This window comes from Brachypodium distachyon, chromosome 3 (genome assembly GCF_000005505.3).
Source record: "Brachypodium distachyon strain Bd21 chromosome 3, Brachypodium_distachyon_v3.0, whole genome shotgun sequence".
NCBI lineage: Eukaryota > Viridiplantae > Streptophyta > Magnoliopsida > Poales > Poaceae > Brachypodium > Brachypodium distachyon.
In genome coordinates this window covers 58,835,820-58,856,811 of record NC_016133.3, presented here as the reverse complement: position 1 = coordinate 58,856,811, position 20,992 = coordinate 58,835,820, and the positions used below count along the sequence as shown (strand labels likewise).

Genomic DNA, 20,992 nt, shown 5'->3' with positions numbered 1-20,992 from the left:
CTTGGTACTCCAGGATGTAAGTTGGAGTACCAAGCAAATCCAGCCATTGATTTAGAAGGGTATTTTAGGTATTTTCTCTCCTCTGACGGGCTAATTATTTTCTAATTGACCTTGGTTCATACCGCCGCCGCGGCCTGTAGATTGCGTTTAGCCGCCAGCATCTTGTTTCTATCCCAACTAACGACGACATATTGTATCTCTCTTGCCATCGCTGCAACCATGACGGTAGAAATCCAAGAAGCTATTCAGATTAATTGGAACGCATGTACAGAAATAATCATTCTGAAGCCCTGCCATGAACCCAATCCAATCAATCACGCAAGGTCAGATGCTTGTGTCAGAACTACTAGGGTGAGAATCAGCTAGCATCAAAGGCATAGGGCCCGGTTATACTTGAAGAATTAATTTGGTTCATCTCCACGGCGCCTCGTCGCAGGTGCTGGTGTGGCCCTTAATTCTGCCGTTGTTGCATCTCCGGTGAGAATCAAAATCTAATTACGGTTTTACCCCTAAACTCAGGTACTTCCCAGATTTTCTGATGTGGTACTTCCTCGTGCTTATGTTGGAGTGCCAACTAAACTCATCCGCTAGATCGAATGAAATGGAGGGCTCATGTTAATTTCGAGGTACCGTAAAAGTGCTCACTTGCAAGAGGTGCCTTTCGCACTCCCGTCTTCCCCAGTCCCCCCCGTGCCAGCTCAGTTTACCCGACGGCAAATTCCCATGACACGTCCCATGGTGTCTTCCCCAAAACCCTAACCCCCAAACAGTCCGCTCCTCCTCCCCAGCCACCGCCGGCCGGCCAGGTCGCCCGCCGGAGGCCACGCCATGGACTACAAGCCCGGGCTGCGGGTGCGCCTCCGCGTCACAGCCGCGCGGCGCCGCGCGTGGCAGTCCTCCGCCTGCCGCAAGCCCCCGCGCCGTGACCCGGCGGACACCGTGCGGAAGTTCATGCGCCGCGAGATCGGCGGCGGCCACCGCCGCCCTCCCCGGCCCGCCGCACCCTCCACCTCCGCCTTCTCCTGCCCCGAGAAATTCCGCAACTTCCAGCTCCAGGTCTGCGCTCCCTCCTCCTGCGATTCTCTTATTAGTGAGTCGAGTGGCGCCAAGTAAATTACTGTACCTTTTTCCTGCTCACGAGAGAAAACATGCTGTGGTTACTTAGGACTGTTACTTCAGGCGATTCGCGTTCGACTTGTTCCTTGTTTATCAAATGGTGCGAATGCAGTGAATTGACGATGATGATAACAAGGTTTCAATGTGCTTAGATCTCGGAATTCCGTGAGAAGAATATATATAAACTGCTAGTGGTTCTGTACCATCGAAAACTGATAATGTTCTCAGTGCCCTCTGCCCTGTCCATAGTTCTCTGCACCCATGAATTCAATCTTGCAACAAATGGCTGTGTTAGCGGTTGAAAGTAATTAGGTAAATGAGTCAAAAATACCGTCGAGTGTTTGACATACCTTTACGCCATACTGTTGATAACTATAAATTCGGAAAACAGGATTGCTAGTTGCTACTCTTCATTCTTTCGTGCTCTCAGGTGCTCCTATGCACAGTAGTTTGGAAATCCAAATTTATAAGTGAGCTGTCGATGTGTCTGGTTCAGAGGCTGGACGCTCGGACTGTCTGGTTGAACCATGAGTCAATAATGACTGTTTTATTATTTATTACCTTTGTCCCCATTGGAGCACATATGCACATCACCGGTGCGAGCCATACTTGATAAGTTGCAGCCACCCATGAGTTAGAATGCTCGTTTTGCCGGCATAAACAAAAAATAAAGTTTGGCCATTGTTGGGCCATGCCACCATGGGCTGGTCAGAGTTATGACGGGCTCTATTAAACATTTGTTTTTTTACTGTTTTTTCCTGCAAACAATCTCCGGACTGAACCAGGCAGCAGTGCCCTGTTCGGTCTTTTCAAATATGACTTCAACCCTTGAGAGTTAAACGGCAGCCAAGGTCACGTTTGGAGCATAAGCAGATCCAGTTCTGCTCTTGGTTTCTCCTAGGACGGTGCATGCTAGTACTCATACTAGCTGAGCAGTAGGGTTAGAATGATCCATGCATGCACTCCACATGAGTAATTGCAATGGCTGCATGTGTCTGAGTAATTGTAGCAGGGGTGGAGGAGCTAAACCACCCTCTAATAATGGAAATTAGGAAAAAACTTAGCCGCCCTCTAAACCAGGAACAAGTACAGATTTTCACTGAATTAATTGTTTGCAGATTGATAAACTTTTCACAGAAGTGTATGTGTTTATTTTGGTTGTGCAGGAAGAATATGATGCATATGAGACTGTCCAACTTCCGTCATTGTGGAGCAGAAGGAAAATTATTGAGATTGTTGCTGCAAAAGATCTCATCTTTGCACTTGCCGAATCTGGTCTTTGTGGTGCATTTAATCGGAGTAGGTCTCCTTTTACACATATTGATTTTGCTCCTCTATTATGTTTTGCGTTCCTGATAAACCTTCTTATCATGCTGGCAGCAACAAACAAACGGATATGCTGTTTGAATACAAGTCCTGATGAAATGATTAAGAGCTTGTTCTATAACAAAAACAATGAATCCCTTATCACTGTTTCAGTTTATGAGTCAGATCGTTTCAGTTCGCTGAAGTGCAGAACAACTCCAATAGAGTAAGAGACTTTATCCATTTCTTCTTGGACTAGCCTATGCATTCCAACAATTTTAGTGCAAAACTACTGATCTTTCTGGCGTCTGTAAACAATGTATGTAATTATTGTTTCTACAGCTTTTTCCTCCTTTCCATGATTGCTGAAAAAAAGTTTATCGATGGGCCTGTCTCGAGTTGCTTGTATCATTTCTTATGTACTTGTCACTGCTTTACATGTGATCAGTTTAGTGCTAAATTTAAAGCAGAAGCAGTTTTATCATTTCTTTCAATCTGTTTTGACTAATTTGTCTTCTCTCCTCTTGCAATTACATTGTAGATACATTCGAAGAGGCCAATTAGATGGTGGATTTCCTTTATTTGAAACCGAGTCTCTAAGATATCCTGGGTTTGTTGAGTTTGATGATGTCAATGGCAAGATATTGACTTTTTCGGCACATGATAGGTAATTTATATTTTGGCATGACAGTTTGAAAGCAGTCAAATGTTGAATTGTTTAAATGTCCCTTCTTTGCAGTACCTACAAAGTTTTTGATATAAAGAACTACAAATTTCTGTATTCTATATATGACAAGGACATCCAGGAGATAAAAATAAGGTTTGGCTGTTGCTGATTACTGATAATAGTCATCTTTACTTAAATAGTTCATACCTTGTTATTAGTTATTACATTCATGAATCATATCTTACCAGCCCAGGAATCATGCTTGTGATATACCAGAAGGCAAGTAATCATGTCCCGCTAAAGATATTGTCAATCGAGGATGGAACACCGTTGAAAACCTTCACTCAGTTGCTGCATCGAAATAGAAAGGTTGACTTCATCGAGCAGTTCAATGAAAAACTTCTCGTGAAGCAAGATAAGGAAAACCTACAGATTATTGATGTACGTTGCTATTATTTTGTCTACTTTTTTTTACCTTAGTTTTGAGCTAACTTTGGTCTCTGGCCAGGTCAGAAACGCTGGTCTGATTGAGGTCAACAAAACAAAGTTCATGACCCCTTCAGCGTTTATCTTCCTCTATGAAAACAATCTGTTCCTGACATTCTGCAATAGAACAGTAGCTGCTTGGAATTTTCGTGGAGAGCTAGTTACATCGTTCAATGACCATGAGTTGTGGCATCCTAACTGCAACACAAACAATGTATACATCACTGCAGACCAGGACTTGATTATCTCATATTGCAAAGTTTCAAGAGATGGCAGAAATGATGAAGGCCCGGAAGGTATACTTTTCACCTTGCATTGGTTGTACTTGCTAAAACCTTCTGTATCCACAGTAATAATTTGGCTGACTGCTCTCTCCTCAGCTTCCCCCATGGGATCAATCAACATGAGCAGCATCTTCACGGGGAAGTGCGTCACCAAGATCTCCCCCCTCGATCCTACTCTCACAGTCGCTCCTCGAAGGAGAGGCGACAGCAGCAGGTCCACTATTACGAGCACCGTTTCCGATGCCCTCGAGGACATCACTGCGCTCTTCTACGACGAAGACCGCAACGAGATCTACACCGGGAACAGCAAAGGTCTGGTGCATGTGTGGTCGAATTAGTCTCGCCCTTGCAAACCCCCTAATCTTGTAAATACCTCTTTTGTACCTGGATTTCTTTTCGGTCAACATACCGAAATGTAATGGCCAATCTGGTCTGATTATAGTGCGATTGTACCCGGATTCGATTTTCTGTTGCACCAATAGTGCGGTTGTACCCGGATTATTTTCTGTTGCACCATTGTGGGAGAATAATCGAATGTAGATTCCGAGAGTCATCCTTAGGAGGAAGGTTTTCTCATAAGCCTGCTTACCTGATCATATTTATCTGCAAATATGAAGTTTTGTTCTGATCAACCATGTTCTTAGTGTCCTCTGATGATGTTGTGGTGTTGTCTTGCCCTATCTGCTGTCCCATGTCGCTGTATGAGGGGAGCCTGTCGTGTGCATTCGCTGTAGGCTCTTCTGTGGTGCGACAAAATGGGCCATGTTTCTGATGTCAAGTCAGGGCCATCTAAATCTTTCTTATTATATGCAAGTGGATTAGTGGCATGCTAAATTGCTATGCTTGCAAGGCAACCAAACACATAATTGTAGTCCTTATAGGCATTGTGTACTACAGTGTGCAGATAGATACTGTAAATTAAATGGCTGTCAAAACCAATACTGTAAATTAACTGTCCGCGTGTGTTGTTTTACTGTAGTGTAAGCAGCGTTCCCACCGTATGGAAGCAATGCAGCACATTGGAAGCTTTAACCGTACTCTATCGTAAAGAACGTTTGACACGGCCTAATGATTGAGGTCTTACGAGTAATTAATTCCAGTAATTATAGTAATCAATCGATTTCACATGACAGGTTCCTCCCCAGATTCACTCGAGCTTTGTTTTTTACCTGTCCCCGCCTCGCTCTTTCTCGACACACTCGAAAAACGACCCACATACATTGAGACATGGGGCCCAGACACAGTTTTACCCACCTGTCAGTTACCTGCTGCATCAAGGCGGCGTGGCTTCAGAACTACTCTACCGGCCAGGAGGGGCCCACTTATCCCGAAGCCGCCGGGAAAAGGAAACGAGGAGTGAAAGGGAAAATCACAAGGAAGAACAGCGCAGCACTCCGACTCCATCGGCAGCGCACGTCTCCCTTCCCTTCTCCCTTCTTCCGTCGTCGACTTGGACGAAGCCCTGACGCCGCCGCCGCCGTCGCCGTCGCGTGAGCCCTAGGGTTTTCCGATGGAGCCCGCGGCGGCGCCCGCTTCCTCCTCGTCGTCGGCGTCCACGTCATCGCTGCCGGCGGCGGCGGAGGCGGCGGAGCTGAAGCTGCGGCGGAGGACGCTGGAGACGGTGCTGGAGCAGTGCCAGCGCGCGCTGGAGCTGATGCGCGAGGCCGATCTCGGCGCCGCCGGGCCGGACGAGGAGGACGCCGAGGCGGGGAATCCGGACGAGGAGGAAGGGGGCGGACTGGGGGAGGGCCCGCCGCCGCCGCGGTCGCCGTCGGACGCCGACTACGAGACGGACGAGGTCAGATCTCGCGGGGAATTCGGATCACGATGTTGATGGGCCCGATTGATTTATGACGAATTAGGGTGGGGGGGTCCTCGAAATTGCAGTTTAATTTGGCGCGTTTTGTAACTGCAGTAGATTATCGTAGTCTCGTTTGGTGAACTGGCCAGTATACTACTACTATTTGCGTGCTTGGGTAGTTGCTTTTGCTTGCTGTATATGATCAAAGTTACAAACGTGTAAATTTACTAGTATAGAAATTATGGTGTTCCGTAACACATGTGGTGGAATGTGAGAAGGCAATTGCACCGTAACAGAATTTATTTGACTATGATTCCATTTTCCAAACACAATGTTAGACTTTTTCCTGTTGCTAAGAGAAAAGGAGCTTTCAGTATGCTTCTTCCTTCTGTTATGAAACTGCCCTAACATTTGCATCTCTCCGTTACTTTGCTTGCAGTTGTGTAATCTTCTCAAATCAAGGGTTGAATCACCAGAGTTCCTTGAAAAGCTTGATAACATTCAGAAGTCAGTATATCAACATGGTGCAGGTGCGCATATCAGATTTTATTTCTTACAACCAATGCATACATTGAGCTTGATTCATCATGACACCAATTCCCATGGATTTTACTGTGGCAATCAAACCTGACAACTGAACAGTTTTACCATTACTCATGTCATGTAACAGTAGATGAAACCATATCATGGGATATCGTAAGTGCGGCAGATATATGGGATGATAAGAGCATGAATGTTAGTGATGATTCGGAGGATGGGTATGTTCTTGTTAAGCAAGAGGATATAGTTGATGGGATTGCATGCTTCATGGCTGCATACCTGCTGTCGCTGAAAGAAACTAAGGTATGCAAGCTTCCGTTGAATTTTGTGATCTTCGTCCTTAATTTTTTTTCTGTATACTTGGCTTTCCTTATGCAGTCCTTCCTCGATAATGGCCTCGCTACTCAGTTGTCTATCATATCTGGGATTCCGACTATTTACAGTGTTTGTTCAGGTTTCGGGTAATTAAATATGTTCCTAGAAGTTAGAAGCATGACTTCAATGGGATGCTGGATTAACAATAGTTTAACATCGTGTCTACTCTTCATGTGATAGGCTTCTTGTTATTTGTCTATTGCACTATCTAGGTCAACAAGGGTCCTTGTCGTGCCTTGATTGCTAGGTTGTCATCAGGAAAAGGATTTCACATCACTGATTGATTTCTATTCTCCATACTTCTGATGCCGGAAATTTCATGTTATGCAGGAATTGACGCCCAATCAACTTCAACAAGGTAACCCTTTTCTTTTCCTTTCTTAATTCAGATGAATTTGGTTACCTGAAAATTTTCTTACGTTAGACTCTCCACCCTTAATTTCTCAGCCCTTAGCAAGACATTTTCAACAAAAAAGAGGAAAAGCAAGCTTCAGAAGGCATGGGCCGGAACACAAGTTATTTATAATGTAGCATCATGGAGTGCAACAGCTGTTGGGTAAGTCATCCTTACTATCAACATTTATGAGCACAATTCCTATGATGGATTTGCTGGTTAAGCCTTATGTGCTTCGTAGGGGCTCCTTGGATCTCCACCCAAAGAATCTGGTCTAGGGACCTTAGGAGGAAGATTTTTCTTCCTACTGGAAATTGAAAATTTAGGACAAAAGTTCATCAAACTAAATGGTCTTGTAAGCTATAAGCATGTACTGTTCCTTACCTCAGGGTAACTGGACAGTATGACTTCACAAACAAAGCACATAGTACTAAATTAACGAGGATCTGATGAGCTAGATGAGGTGCGTCAGTTACACATATATTGAGTACACTTGTTCAGCATACCAACTTCTCAAATAATATGTACAACACGAATATTTCTGCAAACTGGTACACACAGTTTGAAGTAGTGACGTACTGACATCCTTCACATGATCATACATCTGCATAAGTTCCTCAGATGTTTTCTATTCATGTAGCTGTGTAGCTAGTTCTAACAGATTTTGTTCCTGTATCACGCTTTTGCAGTATCTACCAGAATCCAGCGATTCTAAAAGCAGCAACAACAGCCTTTTGGACATCCTGCCGTGTGGTATCCAAGTTTCTGTGAATAGTCCATGCCTTGCCGCTGTGATCCTGTACACATTGTGTGATATGACTTCCCTGTACCTCCATTGGGGGAAGCATTGTTGTCAAACTTTTATGGTACACTTCTACGATTGTGATTCTATCGAACTCCTTTGCCTGGTTCATAGGTTGCTCTCAACAATTAGATCATGTATCAGAAATTGTCAGATCAAACCACATTAGTGAATGATGATGAACGAACATGTGGAGCCTGATCTACCCGTCGGTTGTAGCTTCCTGTGTACTTATACCATTCATTTGTATCTGACCACCGATTGCCAACTCCTTGTATATACAAACCCGTTTATTGTGTACACCGGCTGTCCAATTGAACATGGGCGTATCTGTCCAACTGTAAATACACCAATTCGTTTGAGTGATTTGCAACAGTTGCTATCTGAAGTTATGAGCTTACGGTCTACTTGTCAGCACGTGGTTTACCGTACTGAGATAGATCCCCGTTTCAGCAAACTGTCACATGCTCGCATATTCGAAAAACTAAACTGACCAAATTAATGTGTTGACACATGATTTGCAATATGACCGAAGGCATAGAAAAAAATAGAGATGAACCCTGCGCAATAAGCCAGTCTTCGTGACAAATCAGCAAGTATAGATGCTTTAGTAAAATTAATGAACTCTTTGTGTTTACATACAGCACAGATCTCGGGACAATTCTAGTGCCGAGAAGCAAGAGGCGGAGCTGAAAAAAAATGCGTTTGCAACCTTCCAGGGATCGTATGACCTAAAACTGAACTACAGAAAGGCCACACAGAACAATGGAATAAGTGTCTCTTAGCAAAGAGAACTCTACCAATGTTTTCTAACAAAGGACTGCTAAATCAGAATACATAGCAGCTAATCTAATCACATGGATTTGTTCCTGTAGCTTCTGGTCCTGAATGAAAATACGGCGCAAGTGTAAACTGCGGTCATGGCTATAATGAGCACTCCAGCATAGGTGCAAACTGTTGCTGCGCAGACATAGAGGTACCTGTCGCCGTTTGGAAATGGAGCTGGTCAAATATTCTCTCTAACAACAAAAACAAAATATAGCATAGCTTTAAATATTAATGTATTAAACCAAGTAAAAGTGTATCCATAATAACCCTTGCAACCAACAAAAACATTTGGGGCAGAGCTAACTGTCTACTTCACAAAAACTGGAATTTGATAAAGCATCATCCTCACATGTACCATTCAGTAGTTTGAGGGGTACTGATTCTTATGAACATATGGTCTGGGATTCTACTTCTAGTATAGCTACAGACACTAGTTCTGTTTCAAAATTAGAAACAAACAGAAGCCCACATACAAAAGGCAATGATCAAATACAAGTTCATAAATCCTAAAGGGGTGATACAGCAAAATGGAAAGATGGCAAAACATTTACTTGTAAAGCGTTTATGAGCACTTACTTGGGTGAAAATACGCTCCAAACGAACAAGTGGTTCCTCATGAGCAGCAAAACAATGGTGTATGAAGTCAAGGCAATAGAATTGATTAGCAGAGGAACCAAGCAGGGCAATGCAATCATTTTGTTCAAAATGCTGCTCCATTTGAACAGCTGTGGAGCGGAGATATCATCATTGTCTTTCACCGATATATAAACAACCATCCCAAGGTATAACAGCAGAGGTGATCCATATGTACTAATGAACATCAGCAGGCCGGAAAGAACCGTGGAGTAACTTGAAATGCCCTGTTAAAATTCACAAGTGAAATCAAAAGGAAACTGGGAGAAGAGGCCCTTCAGTGACTTTATGTTAAACTTACAACGAAAGCTCCTGCAACATCTATGCTGGCAAGGCTATTGGTATTCCCAAGACCAAAATGACCGGTCAATCCCAATAATTGCATTGCAACAACCTAAAGTTTGTCACCAATGGTAGCCAATAAAAATATATTCCATGATGCCATGAATATGAAAAAAAAGCCACGTAGGTCGAGCAAAGATTGTAAAGAAATATGTCATTAAACTAACCTGTACCCATTGCCTATGCAATGGTTTCTCCCGAGAAAAATGAATAACACTCGAGATTATTTGCAACAAAATGAGCAAAAGAGGAATTGCATTTATGGCTTGTTGCAGAAGCAATTGAAGAAGGCACCAGAACATGGTGTATGTTATTCCAGTCAAGAAAACAGAATAATTGATGCCATGCAAATGTACAGTCTTTTCAGGATTTGAGCTAGAGGACGATGTTGGTTCAGCTTCTTCGGAATGTATTGGAGATACCCAAGGCGACACTAGAATGGTGAGAACAATCGACATACTTGCAATGGCATAAAATATCTGAGCTATTGATGTTGTGCTATGGTTGATCAGTACTGAAGTATTGAGCTGACTTTCCCAGATATGCAGCACAACTAAAAGCCCACAAAAAAGGTGGCTGAACCATAGCCCTATAACATGGACTTTCCTTGTTCTCAGCAACATGAGTGAAACTGCATACAATACCACAACCACAAGAACTGATATAATTTGAAGACACTTTATAATATAAGGGTCAGCTTGGGCCAATATCTTCGAAATGTCAAGAATATGAACCCAGTTAACCCCACCTTGATGCCATGCTCTTATAATTCTCCCAGAAACAAGAACAACAAGGACGGTATACAACTTGTAACCATCTCGCTGACCTGGGCCAAATTTATAGCTGGTAAGGAAAGAGTAGTTATTTCTGTGAAAGATTTTTGCTTCTGATTTACGTAGGACTGTTGAATTTGATTCTTTCAGCATTGATTGGACTGTCTTGAAGAGAAATATTAAATACAGACTAGAAGTGAGAAAGTGCCATGTATACTGCTCTTCTTCCACAAAAGAACTTGAACCAAGACTAATGACATAGAGAAGCATCCCCATAAGAACGAAAACCTCATCAAGGTGCCAATGTTTATCCAAATGCAACTCAGAGTGTTGTTCAACTTGACTCGAGGAGTTTCCCCTAAATAGGCAAGAGATAATGCCAGCAAGAGAAAAGCATGAAACTATCATCAAGGAGATTGCAGAGACGAGCAAATAGAGTGGTTTCTGCAAATATAAACAGTAAAGGAAATAAGTTATTCAGAAGGAAGGTAAATGTAACAGCACGTTGTAAATTACAGAGGTAGTAAAATTACATCGGTCGCTCTGTGAGACAACCACTCACTCGCATATCTTAAGAAGCCATAGTAGGCGTCCACAGCAGTTCCAAAGTGCCCAACAGCTTCAACAGACCTGGAACAGCTAGTTTTTAGAAGCATTGATGTGTGATATCATGACTTTTTAAGGACATTGGCAACAGAAGCTCACTTGAAATCTGAATCTCGATGAAGACGCGGGGATTGATGAGAAGCATATGCTTTAGAGAGTAAATGGCATAACTTTTCTTCAGTAGATTCAGGAAGCATACCAATTCCCCAACCATCATTTGGATTAATACAATGTTCAAAGCAGATAGCAGGTAACTGTTCTTGCAATAACCTTACGATTTGCCACGAGTTCAGTTCCAAGCTCCGCAGTTTTTGGTCATCTGAAACACGATGCACTCACCATCTCAGAGCTGATAGCCGAGAGTACTTAATTATGAATTTTCTAAGAATCAAATATTCTGATCCAATTGAGTATAACAATCAACAAAAGACAACTGATGCCACGTGATTATTCATCCAAGGAAAACCTATTGAAACGGATATGAAGTCCACAACATAAAGCATTTACTTCTGCATCCTGAAGCGTAATGGAAATTATATGACCTTAATCACCTGTCAAGGAATTAACAAGCTCTGGAAGCAAGATGCCTATATTGTTCTTTGGGATTGGTATGCCGAAGAGAAGAGCTAGAGTGGGAGCAAGGTCAACCTGAAAGAATGGTAACATGTCAGGGTTCTGTAGGTCTCTTGGAAAACTATCCTTAAGATATTACCAATGGTTTCTTCAGCATGAATGACGAGGACAGAAAACCGACTGACTTAAAAAGAAAATACTAGCATGCTGCATCAATTTCTATATCAAAACGCCAAAGTATAATAGAGACTGAAGTGTAGCGCAGGTATCCAGAGAGAGGGCTGGGAGAAGGAAAGATTCATACTTGAAGTGCCTCTTTCTGGTCATAAGGCGAACAATATGAGCTCTCAACGCTGTGTCCAATAAAAAGGGCAAGGGAGTCAGTTTCTTCGTAAGAAGATCCTCCATGATTACCACCTTCAGTCATTCCATGATCACTGACCACAACCTGAAATGTAGGGGGGAAGCAATGAGAATGTAGATCCTTTTATCGTTTTCAGATGGGGAGCAACTTGGTGATTCATGGTTTTTGGTGGATTGCGTTTCTTTTCTATCCTCTAAATTTGGATGTATTGGAGCTTTGTAACCTGACTTTGCATCAAATACGCTACTAGAAACAGAACAGGATTTGCAGGAACTAGAAAGGATCACAAACCAAAAGTGTTCTGTCTGGACTATCCTGAAGGCTCATAGATGCAGTGTGGATCCTTCTGATCACATCATCCATCTCCTTCAGCTTTTTGGTCATCAAAACACTGACATTTTGAAACTTCAACTCAAACTAGACATTGTGCAACCCAAAAAACATGAAAAATGATGTAGTATTTACCTCCGACGGCCGCCTGTATGGCCAACATGATCTAAACCTAGGTAGTGAAGAATCTGAAATTATCGAAGAAATGAACTCCTCAGTATTCAGAATAAAAGATTAAAAACACGTAAGTTAACCTTATAAAAAGCACAAAAAAAGGGAGGACATGGAAATAGAATTAGACATTTATCATAAGCAAACATTAGCCGAACACTTGGACTGCATGGTTGTCAGTGAGAGAATTAGATAGCATTATTTATCATGAGTAATTAAATAAGTGAACATGCACTGAGGAATGAGCAGAAGTATACCAATGCATCCCAGTCTTTTGCATCAAGCTCGAATTCCAGATGACGAGAAACATTGAAATCAACCTCGACGGTATCTTTCACCTGCAATATAGTTACGAATTAGTAAAAAAAATGTTTTGTCATAATAGATCAGGCTGTGAAGAACAAATAAAGCACTGTAGCAAAAAGGCAGCAATTCATAAGCTCCCGTGCCTAATATGAAAATATCTGTAGCCCCAGAACAAATTAGCCTATACTTTCCAAGATTAAAGTTAACCAGAGAAAGCCTGAAAGCTAGCAAGGAGATGCCAGGTACCCAAAAACATTAAATATTAAATAATTTTGGTCTATCAGCTGGTGATTTCAGTAATTTTATGAAAATTCCTAAAAATAAAACAAGGACGGACTGATTCTGTGTTGCAAAGTAACTGTTATTTTAGTGTTTGAGATGATAGTGAAAGGCAAATATATCAGTGTTTAAACCTGCAAATATCAGTGTTTAAACCTGCAAATATGTCTCACACTCCAATAAATCAATAACTATTGTTCGATTTAAGAAAAAACTTGTGATGCTTGGAACACGACTTACATAAAAACTGCTCACTCCATCCTGCCGGTAGAATAGTGTTGGGAACAACTTGATCCATGTCTCATCTCCCAACATCACTAATTTATAACCAATCGCATGAAGCTGATCTGCGATAAATATATGTTACAACTTGTAAGCAATTCATTGTTGATAATTTGGCATGCAAAGATAGACTAGCAGTACAGAGGGATAGGGAGGTAGCAAGAGGTTCTAACCGAGAAGATTATCATCCAAGAAGGCTTGAGTATTGAAGTTAAGTGCCACATCTAGAAAACCTCCAATAGCCCCTGATACCATTGACTGGAAAAAAAATACACTTATGATTGCTGAAAATTTGACATTTGCACAATTATATATGTCTAGGTAAAAAAAGTCATACTTTTAGTCGCGGCATTGTAACGGTTGGAGGTGCAGCCTTTGCGTGATAACCCACTGCTTTGCAACCAGCCAACAGAGATTGTGTGTATGGCATCGACTCCATCATTTCTTTGCTTGGAGGTTTTCCACCTCTCCCCAGTACAAATTCAGCAGGTAGCCCATCTATTACCTAAATTGACATTCACAAACTCAAAAGGCCAAATATTAAAAGGTAAGGTAAGTAATCATAGAAATGTGTTGGATTATGCTGCCAGAAATAGGCATATCAATTTAGGACATACCATCAATACCAAGCGATCGTACACACGAGGGACCCCAGAAAGTTCCTGGTATGAATCATGCACAAAAGCACAAGCATGAAATCGTGAATCTGTAACGTAGTACTAAACATCTAAATCTGAGTACAAAAGAAGCTATAGGAAAGTTCAACGGCATGGTTCATTCTAGGAGCCATTATATTTAGTATCCAGAACCTTACTACATGTCTACATGTCAAATTGCCAATATAGGATTCATAGAGCAACATCCACATCCAACATACTATGACAGCAAGAGACATATCTAGTCTAAACTGTGAGGAACTGAAAGGGAAGCAATGCCCTACCCTGTACAGAGATCTGAGCTGATCCGGTGGAAGCGCCGGTTCCTCCCCGCCACCAACGGGACCACACGACGGCGTCCGGTAGCTCTCCGCACCACTGCGGACCACCGCACACCAGAGAAGTGTTAACCAGAGTAAACATGTCTCAGAGAAACCAGAGCCTAGCACAGAGGGAGAAGGCGCGGACCTGAGGCCGGGGAGCGTGGGCTTGACGGGGAAGAATCCGTAGAGGAACAAGGAGAGTCCGGCGACCTGCAGCAGCACCGCCGCCACAGTCCAGCTCGCCAAGGCAGCGCAGGAAGGGGAGGAGGCGGCGCCCATGGCTTCCCTCCCTCGGCGCTGGCGATCGCCGCTCCTTATTTTTTTTTTCTTTTCCGCTCAGCAATGTGGTACCGGAGCAAACGACGAAGACACACTGTAGTTCATCCACAACTGGGCTGTAAATTCCAGGCCGTACCGTAACTAGAAAGTTTCATCTTTAGGCGAGATCTTTAGGCCCACACAAAATTAGGCCCAGTTTGATCTCTAGGCCAATACTAAACCCAGTAGCGCAACCTCAAGCCCAGATCGCTGCTGCGTTTCGGACCGGATAAAGCGCACCTACCTTTGCTTCTTCTTCACTTCACTGCTTCTGCTTTAGCCTCTTTCTCTCTCTAGGGTTTATCTCCTCCAGCGAATTAGGATTACGCGGCTAGGCTTCGAACTCGAGGCAAGCAAATCCTCGAGCAATAATGGCGTCGGTGCAGCTCTGCGGTGCCGCGGTTGCCGCGGCGTCCTTCTCCAGGAAGGGAGCGGCATCACTCGAGGTGCTCCGCGTCCCCACGCCGGCGGCCGGAGGGGCCCGCCCGGCGCGGCGGGCGTTCCGCGGCCTCGTCGCTAGGGCCGCCACCGTAGTCGCCCCCAAGGTGACTGCCTGTTTCCGAGCAATGCAGCACGGTTTAGTTAGTTAGTTTTCACAAGTATAATCGTTCTTGACTTCTTATGCGCTGTTAATTACATGCCTATAGTAATTACCGTGGTTGAAGTGCTTAATTGAACTGTCAACGAGCGACCGAATCGAGGAATTAGATTTGCTCGGATATGGTATTAGTTTCCCATGGAATGCAGTGGTTGTTTATCATGTTTCGCCCTACTGGCAGAGGTTGGCTGGTGGTGAATTGGGCAGGTCCTATTGGGGGACTCTCGAAGCTTGATACAGAATGTTTAGATTTGAATTCCACTGGAAGTGATGGTCAGAAAGATGTTGAGAATAATGTACTTGTTTCTGTTGAAATGTTGAAAAGGGGTGTAAAGGCAATTATGCTTTGTGCTGTGTGCACGCTTAACATTTTTGTTGAGCCTCTACTTCGTTTTGGGATTAATCTCGTGGATCTGAAATTATCTCCTCTTTCTCCATCGTAGTATACAACGCTCAAGCCCTTGGCCGACAGACTGCTTGTAAAGATTAAGTCTGCTGAGCAGAAGACGACAGGTGGAATTTTGCTCCCTTCGACAGCCCAATCTAAACCTCAGGGGGGTGAGGTAGTTGCCATTGGAGAGGGAAGAACCATTGCGGATAACAAAGTTGAAGTCAGCATTCAGGTATATTGTAATAAGAAAAATTCATTAGATGCAGGTTGTGTGCATCATGTCTGTTTCAGTTTTATCAGTAGAAAAATCAGGTCTGCAGCACGGAGTGAACCTAGAAGCTGTAGTATTGCAGTTAAAACAAACCCAGTCAGAAGCATGCTAAATTTTTGATAGGATTAAGCTTTCGTCTTGCCCGTTTGCATTCTGTAATTTCACACATGTTATATGGGTTATGTATCTGGTTTGATCTCTTTATATGTTCTTCTGATATAATTTTCGATGCATGCAAGTTCTTAACAATTGTTGGTGAGAAAAGACATGTGTAACATGTATTATCTGTTACTTTTGTAGGTTGGAGCTCAGGTTGTATATTCCAAGTATGCTGGAACAGAGGTGGAGTTGAATGACTCCAACCATCTAATTCTAAAAGAGGACGACATCATAGGTATTCTGGAGACAGATGATGTGAAAGACATGAAGCCTCTTGGTGACCGTGTTCTTATCAAGGTAAAAACATTAACATTTATGGCTTGAATGGTGCGTTGGTGTCAATTGAGTGGAATTGACCGATTCTTTTTTACATTCTGTATAATAATCATTTCATGGTTTTCTGCCTTTTTCTCGTGTAACAGGTAGCTGTAGCTGAAGATAAAACTCCCGGTGGTCTCTTGCTTACCGAAACTGCTAAGGAGAAGCCATCTATCGGAACGGTTAGTCATCCAGTTTCTTCCTTCTCCTTGACACTCTTGATGTCTATGGTGCATTTGTTTCTGAACTGTTGCACCTAGTCCAAATCAAAGTAGCGGGAGCTGATGATATATATTCCCTGGTTGGAGGCAGGTCGTCGCTGTTGGACCAGGCCCTCTGGACGAGCAAGGCAAGAGGATCGCGTTGCCGGTATCTGCAGGTAGCTCCGTCCTGTACTCCAAGTACGCTGGTGCTGAATTCAAGGGTGCTGACGGCACGAACTACATCGTTTTGAGGGTATCGGATCTGATGGCAGTCCTCTCCTGAGTTGGACTACCAGGTTCCCGCTTGCGCAGGCGCTGGCCGCAATTTTCCGATCGGAGATGTTTCAAGGCGACTTGAACTACATGAAGAGAAAATGAATCCCTTTTACTAGAGGTTTGCACCAAGCCAGGTTTTTGTCTGATGTTCCAATGCTCTTCCATCCTTGTACCGCTCCCAATGTTGTTGGTACGATCTCTATCATACGATTGTAGCATCAAGATTCAAACACGGAAAACAAACCTTGTTTCTATATAGCAATAAAAATTACGATCTTCGAGGTGATCTTACTATTATCAGATCCTATGATCATGACATTATTAATCAGCAGAAAAAAAAAGTTGAGATAGAAATGAAAAATATTCTCTTCGTCTGGGAATCAGCGACTCGGGTTCGTCTAGATTCTCATGTATCTGTATAGTAAATCGCGTCTAGATACATGTGAATTCAGACAAATTGAGGTCCAGAGACCGAGGGAGTATATTTTTCCCCATCGGCCAGAACTCTTTCTTCTCGGTCAAATGATCACGGTGGAATCGACGGCCGTGACGACGTGCGGTGGTGAATGGCACGAGTCGCATCAACGGACGACAGAAGACCTCCTGGCGCGCACCGCAATTCCGCCCAAAATTTTAACCGTCGAGTCAGCATCCACACCCCGAACACACAACGAAGACTGCCTGCGCGGCAGCAGCGGCAGATATTTTTTACGCGCCACGACGAGATTCCATGGCTTGTAGTTGTAGACGAGCCACGCAACTTACTTACGGATGGGCTCGAGTGAAACGCATGGGTCACCTCGCTCGTCTGCAGCACGCATCGCCGTACTTAGTGCAATACGATCTGGATTAGCTACCTGACATCGGAGACTGCATGAGTGCTTTGCTGAAACTTTTCGTGTACTCATACGTACACGTGAAACTTTGAATTCGGTAGTCGAACAAAGATACATACACACTGCGGTCAGTTGATTGCGTGGATCACCACCAAACTCACGGCGACAGTGTACGCAAGAGTCAAAGACTGCTAATACCCCGTACGTATCGAACTTCTGCACTGTTCACTCCAACCAGCATGCATACCCTTTCGGCGCCGTATTATCGTATTTATCGATTGGTCCATGGAGGCGTTACCAGAGCTGACTGTTCTCGATCGGTTGATGGTACAATACGTACGTACTTGTTGTAACATTAGGTGTCTCCGTGTCTGACACGTAGTAGGATTTTACAGCTAGTACGTACATTTGTTGATCTCTATAAAAAAAAAGAAGTACGTATCTTTGTTCCTATCCTAAGTCAAACTTGCTAAATTTTGTCTAAACTTATTGAAAAATGCGCCAGCATCCGCATCTCTATTGAATCCGTCATTTTGAAACGTCTAGTACTGTTGCCGGCTTCTATAGATGACAACAGAAACAAGGAATTTAGAAGACTATTCTAATCGAGTTCAGCAAAAAAAAACATGCACCTTATATTTTCTACTCATATTAAAATTATTCGTAGTTTTTCTTATAATTTGGTCAAACTTTAAGATACCTAGCCGACGACAAAGATAGAATCTCTATATTTTTCAGCTAGTTTTACTTATCAGAATTTAATCATCGTTAAAATCACTTTACTGCGTGATAAACCCGCTATACATCTTGTTCTTGCTAAAACAAATCGTGTGTTCGCTCGGCCGGTCGGTCGCGACACGAGTTAATTAATGGGAATTCACTTAGCTTCTTTGTGTGCGCCGGCGCGCGCGCTGGATCGATCGATCGCTAGCTTGTTGAACCGACCCGGTCGGTTTCGCTCGCGCCGGCCGCGAGATAGACGCGCGCGCATTTGGCATGCGTGGACGGGAGCATGGATACGTAGCCGGTCTGCAGCTAGCAAGCAGCAGCGGCTGCTGTCAAGAAAAGAAGCAAGGAATAACTGTGAGAAATGCGGCGGCACAGCAGCGGTAAGCCCGCGGGCGGCAGCAGTGGCACGGGACACACACAGACAGGGGTATGAGGTAAGAAAAATCGAACAACAAGCAGTATCTGAGTATCTCTGTTCATATCTGCTGCTCCAGACTGCTAGCTTGCAGATGTTCTAGGCAGCGGCGGCCGGTGCCGGCCGGCCCGGTCAAACTTCCTGGTCATATATATGCATGATTGGTACGTAGCCAGTTGAACTTAAACTTTAACAAATTATGATTGGCACGTAGCCAGTTGAACTTAAACTTTATTTGTTGAGATCACCTATTCCAAGGATTGTTAGCTGAGTTACAAGCTCCAGAACTGTCGTGTAAAGCAGAATAAGACCCTTCGTCGATATCCTCGATCCTTGACGACAACAGTGTGGTCCGATCAGCATCTGTGGAATCTGCACGCGCCGAAAAAGGCATACGCGAATCCCGTACCGCCAGCGCCAGCGCCAGGTGGATCCACCATGGCTGGCATTCTCCGACACGTACGCCATCTGGATCAACTCCAGTCAACGCGCCTCGCCCGGCGGGGCGGCCACCGTATATAAGTAGCACGGCGCCCGACAACAAACGGATCAGTAAACAAGCCTTGGCATTAATTCGCTGACTAGAGACAGTTGCGTGCCTCAACAGCGACACGCACGCGAATTGAGCTTAGTTTTCTGAAGCTCTGCGCGCCATGTCGTCGTCGCCGGAGACGAAGGACGCTGACAACAGCGCCGGCGAGGGCAGTGGGGAGAGGGGGAGGAAGTACAAGGGCGTGCGGCGTCGCAAGTGGGGCAAGTGGGTGTCGGAGATCCGGCTGCCCAACAGCCGCGAGCGCGTGTGGCTCGGCTCCTACGACGCCCCCGACAAGGCCGCCCGCGCCTTCGACGCCGCATTCGTCTGCCTCCGCGGCGCCCACGCCCCTGGAGCCGAGCTCAACTTCCCCGACTCTCCGCCTCCATTAACACGCCGCCTGGATGCCGCGGCCGCCGTCGACCCGCAGGAGGTGCAGGCCGCCGCGCTCTCCCACGCCAACCGCGCCGGGCCCACCGTCGTCTCCGCCTCCGATGGACCCTCCTCGCGGCCGGTGCCGGCCGCCATGGCAATGGACGACGTGCTTGGCAGCGAAGCCGGGGTGACGGCAGGGAGCGAGGACGGAAGCGGCATCGACTGGCGGCCGGCCATGGCGCCGCTCTACTCGCCCACGGGCTGGCCTGCAGGCAATGCGTACGACTTCTTGCACGTTCCGTCGACGCCGCTTCCATTTGGCGACGACGAGGACATGGAGGATCAGGCCGGGAGCAGCCATGCCGCCATGGCTTCGCTCTGGAGCTTTGATCCCTGAGATCATACTCTCATACTCCTACTTCAGATAATACTGACACTTGTGTCTACTTATGATGCTGTTACCAGCTGCTTCATCTTCATATGCATGCAATCAACCCAAACCATGCATGCATGTCCTTTTTTTTCTGAGTTACAAACCATGCATTTAGAGCCGTGCAGCCCTTTTTTTATTCGGGTGCATTGCTACGAGTATATATCTACGTATTAAGACGTCCGTTGCTGTTACTAGCTAGCAACACAGCTGGTTAAAATTTGAAGTTCGGAATTTGTATGCATGTTAATCCGTTATGTCTGCCAGGGATACCTGTTGCTGAGGCTATATAGAGAACGGGATTTATAACGAGCTCTTTAGTCTCTCGGAGCGAACGCTCTATTGGCCATTCCATCGGAAAAATTATGTCTGAGATCGTGCCACGTGTCTTTGTGGGGGGGGGGGGGGGGCAAGTTTAGGTCCGTGGATTGCAACTTTTAGTTATGTAGAGTGGCAGTTTTAGCCTGTGAAGATGACAACTTTACTTCTATACGGATGGCAGCTTTGTCTCGTCGCGCTAGAAAACTATGAAACGAACGTTTTAGTTGCGTGAGATGGCAACTTTGGTCTATTAGGCCGGCAACTTTAGTCTATGACGATGGCAACTTCAGTTCTGCGAGGCTGACAACTTTAACCGTCACGCCAGAAGCCCAGAGAGCGGCTCCTAATTCCATCCCTATAGAGAATATCTATTGGAACAAAGGGAAAAAAAAACCTACACGCACACCCGCCCAAACGATGGAGCATATGTGATCATCATCATTTGCAATAATTGAATATGCACAGGAGCACGTCATTTTCAGGCACGTGCCATACTGCAAGATCCGAGTACATGTGACACCAATGTCTATCCCTGGCCAGATTCTTTGTGTTGCAATGGTTCAACTGGAAAAGCTGAAAAGGAC

At 44.6% G+C, this 20,992-nt stretch overlaps 5 protein-coding genes across 8 annotated transcripts; 4 read left to right on the top strand and 1 right to left on the bottom strand.

Moving 5' to 3' along the window:
• The first annotated feature begins 675 nt into the window (after window positions 1-675).
• Window positions 676-4,434, top strand: LOC100821613. Its single transcript, XM_003570649.4, has 8 exons — window positions 676-1,056; window positions 2,283-2,415; window positions 2,497-2,647; window positions 2,963-3,088; window positions 3,161-3,241; window positions 3,337-3,529; window positions 3,597-3,870; window positions 3,955-4,434. The coding sequence occupies exons 1-8, from the start codon at window positions 829-831 to the stop codon at window positions 4,194-4,196; spliced, it is 1,428 nt and encodes a 475-aa protein (XP_003570697.1). The 5' UTR covers window positions 676-828; the 3' UTR covers window positions 4,197-4,434.
• A 785-nt stretch (window positions 4,435-5,219) lies between these two features.
• LOC100833711 lies at window positions 5,220-8,158 on the top strand. 2 transcript variants are annotated; one of them, XM_003573086.4, is made up of 6 exons: window positions 5,220-5,656; window positions 6,099-6,189; window positions 6,333-6,502; window positions 6,905-6,932; window positions 7,022-7,130; window positions 7,658-8,158. In XM_003573086.4, exons 1-6 carry the CDS (start codon window positions 5,369-5,371, stop codon window positions 7,737-7,739), a joined length of 768 nt encoding a protein of 255 aa, XP_003573134.2. In that variant the 5' UTR covers window positions 5,220-5,368; the 3' UTR covers window positions 7,740-8,158. The 2 variants fall into 2 exon arrangements, with proteins under 2 accessions (XP_003573134.2, XP_010236157.1); XM_010237855.3 differs by having other exon boundaries at window positions 5,223-5,656; window positions 6,330-6,502.
• A 190-nt stretch (window positions 8,159-8,348) lies between these two features.
• On the bottom strand, window positions 8,349-14,598 carry LOC100833410 (GPI ethanolamine phosphate transferase 2). Of its 3 annotated transcripts, XM_010237851.3 has the most exons (17): window positions 14,382-14,598; window positions 14,198-14,291; window positions 13,875-13,919; window positions 13,595-13,762; window positions 13,431-13,515; window positions 13,216-13,322; window positions 12,648-12,728; window positions 12,355-12,407; window positions 12,181-12,280; window positions 11,830-11,973; window positions 11,504-11,600; window positions 11,052-11,271; window positions 10,880-10,976; window positions 9,741-10,790; window positions 9,533-9,625; window positions 9,175-9,458; window positions 8,349-8,750 (listed from the first exon to the last, which is right to left on the bottom strand). In XM_010237851.3, exons 1-17 carry the CDS (start codon window positions 14,513-14,515, stop codon window positions 8,624-8,626), a joined length of 2,979 nt encoding a protein of 992 aa, XP_010236153.1. In that variant the 5' UTR covers window positions 14,516-14,598; the 3' UTR covers window positions 8,349-8,623. The 3 variants fall into 3 exon arrangements, with proteins under 3 accessions (XP_010236153.1, XP_010236154.1, XP_024316743.1); XM_010237852.3 differs by lacking the exon at window positions 14,382-14,598 and having other exon boundaries at window positions 13,595-13,781; window positions 14,198-14,294; XM_024460975.1 differs by lacking the exon at window positions 14,382-14,598 and having other exon boundaries at window positions 13,216-13,317; window positions 13,595-13,781; window positions 14,198-14,294.
• A 213-nt stretch (window positions 14,599-14,811) lies between these two features.
• LOC100821312 (20 kDa chaperonin, chloroplastic) lies at window positions 14,812-17,067 on the top strand. The gene is made up of 5 exons (XM_003570648.4): window positions 14,812-15,099; window positions 15,596-15,775; window positions 16,115-16,270; window positions 16,396-16,473; window positions 16,604-17,067. Exons 1-5 carry the CDS (start codon window positions 14,926-14,928, stop codon window positions 16,775-16,777), a joined length of 762 nt encoding a protein of 253 aa, XP_003570696.1. The 5' UTR covers window positions 14,812-14,925; the 3' UTR covers window positions 16,778-17,067.
• Window positions 17,068-19,323: 2,256 nt separating this feature from the next.
• LOC104584326 (ethylene-responsive transcription factor ERF017) lies at window positions 19,324-20,383 on the top strand. The gene has a single exon (XM_010238610.2). The coding sequence runs from the start codon at window positions 19,404-19,406 to the stop codon at window positions 20,052-20,054; it is 651 nt and encodes a 216-aa protein (XP_010236912.1). The 5' UTR covers window positions 19,324-19,403; the 3' UTR covers window positions 20,055-20,383.
• Window positions 20,384-20,992: the final 609 nt, after the last annotated feature.

What these genes read in the sequence shown, in the direction of transcription:
- LOC100821312 (XM_003570648.4), top strand. Translation starts at nt 14,926, where the DNA reads ATGGCGTCGGTGCAGCTCTGCGGTGCCGCGGTTGCCGCGGCGTCCTTC. An exon ending in CCACCGTAGTCGCCCCCAAG is followed by an intron (nt 15,100 to 15,595) that starts GTGACTGCCTGT and finishes TCTCCATCGTAG; the next exon opens with TATACAACGCTCAAGCCCTT. An exon ending in AGAAGCCATCTATCGGAACG is followed by an intron (nt 16,474 to 16,603) that starts GTTAGTCATCCA and finishes GGTTGGAGGCAG; the next exon opens with GTCGTCGCTGTTGGACCAGG.
- LOC100833410 (XM_010237851.3), bottom strand. Translation starts at nt 14,515, where the DNA reads ATGGGCGCCGCCTCCTCCCCTTCCTGCGCTGCCTTGGCGAGCTGGACT. An exon ending in CCCACGCTCCCCGGCCTCAG is followed by an intron (nt 14,292 to 14,381) that starts GTCCGCGCCTTC and finishes GGTGGTCCGCAG; the next exon opens with TGGTGCGGAGAGCTACCGGA. An exon ending in ACGATCGCTTGGTATTGATG is followed by an intron (nt 13,763 to 13,874) that starts GTATGTCCTAAA and finishes ATGTCAATTTAG; the next exon opens with GTAATAGATGGGCTACCTGC.
- LOC100821613 (XM_003570649.4), top strand. Translation starts at nt 829, where the DNA reads ATGGACTACAAGCCCGGGCTGCGGGTGCGCCTCCGCGTCACAGCCGCG. An exon ending in TTGTGGTGCATTTAATCGGA is followed by an intron (nt 2,416 to 2,496) that starts GTAGGTCTCCTT and finishes TCATGCTGGCAG; the next exon opens with CAACAAACAAACGGATATGC. An exon ending in ATCCAGGAGATAAAAATAAG is followed by an intron (nt 3,242 to 3,336) that starts GTTTGGCTGTTG and finishes ATATCTTACCAG; the next exon opens with CCCAGGAATCATGCTTGTGA.
- LOC100833711 (XM_010237855.3), top strand. Translation starts at nt 5,369, where the DNA reads ATGGAGCCCGCGGCGGCGCCCGCTTCCTCCTCGTCGTCGGCGTCCACG. An exon ending in CCGACTACGAGACGGACGAG is followed by an intron (nt 5,657 to 6,098) that starts GTCAGATCTCGC and finishes CTTTGCTTGCAG; the next exon opens with TTGTGTAATCTTCTCAAATC. An exon ending in AGTATATCAACATGGTGCAG is followed by an intron (nt 6,190 to 6,329) that starts GTGCGCATATCA and finishes GTCATGTAACAG; the next exon opens with TAGATGAAACCATATCATGG.
- LOC104584326 (XM_010238610.2), top strand. Translation starts at nt 19,404, where the DNA reads ATGTCGTCGTCGCCGGAGACGAAGGACGCTGACAACAGCGCCGGCGAG.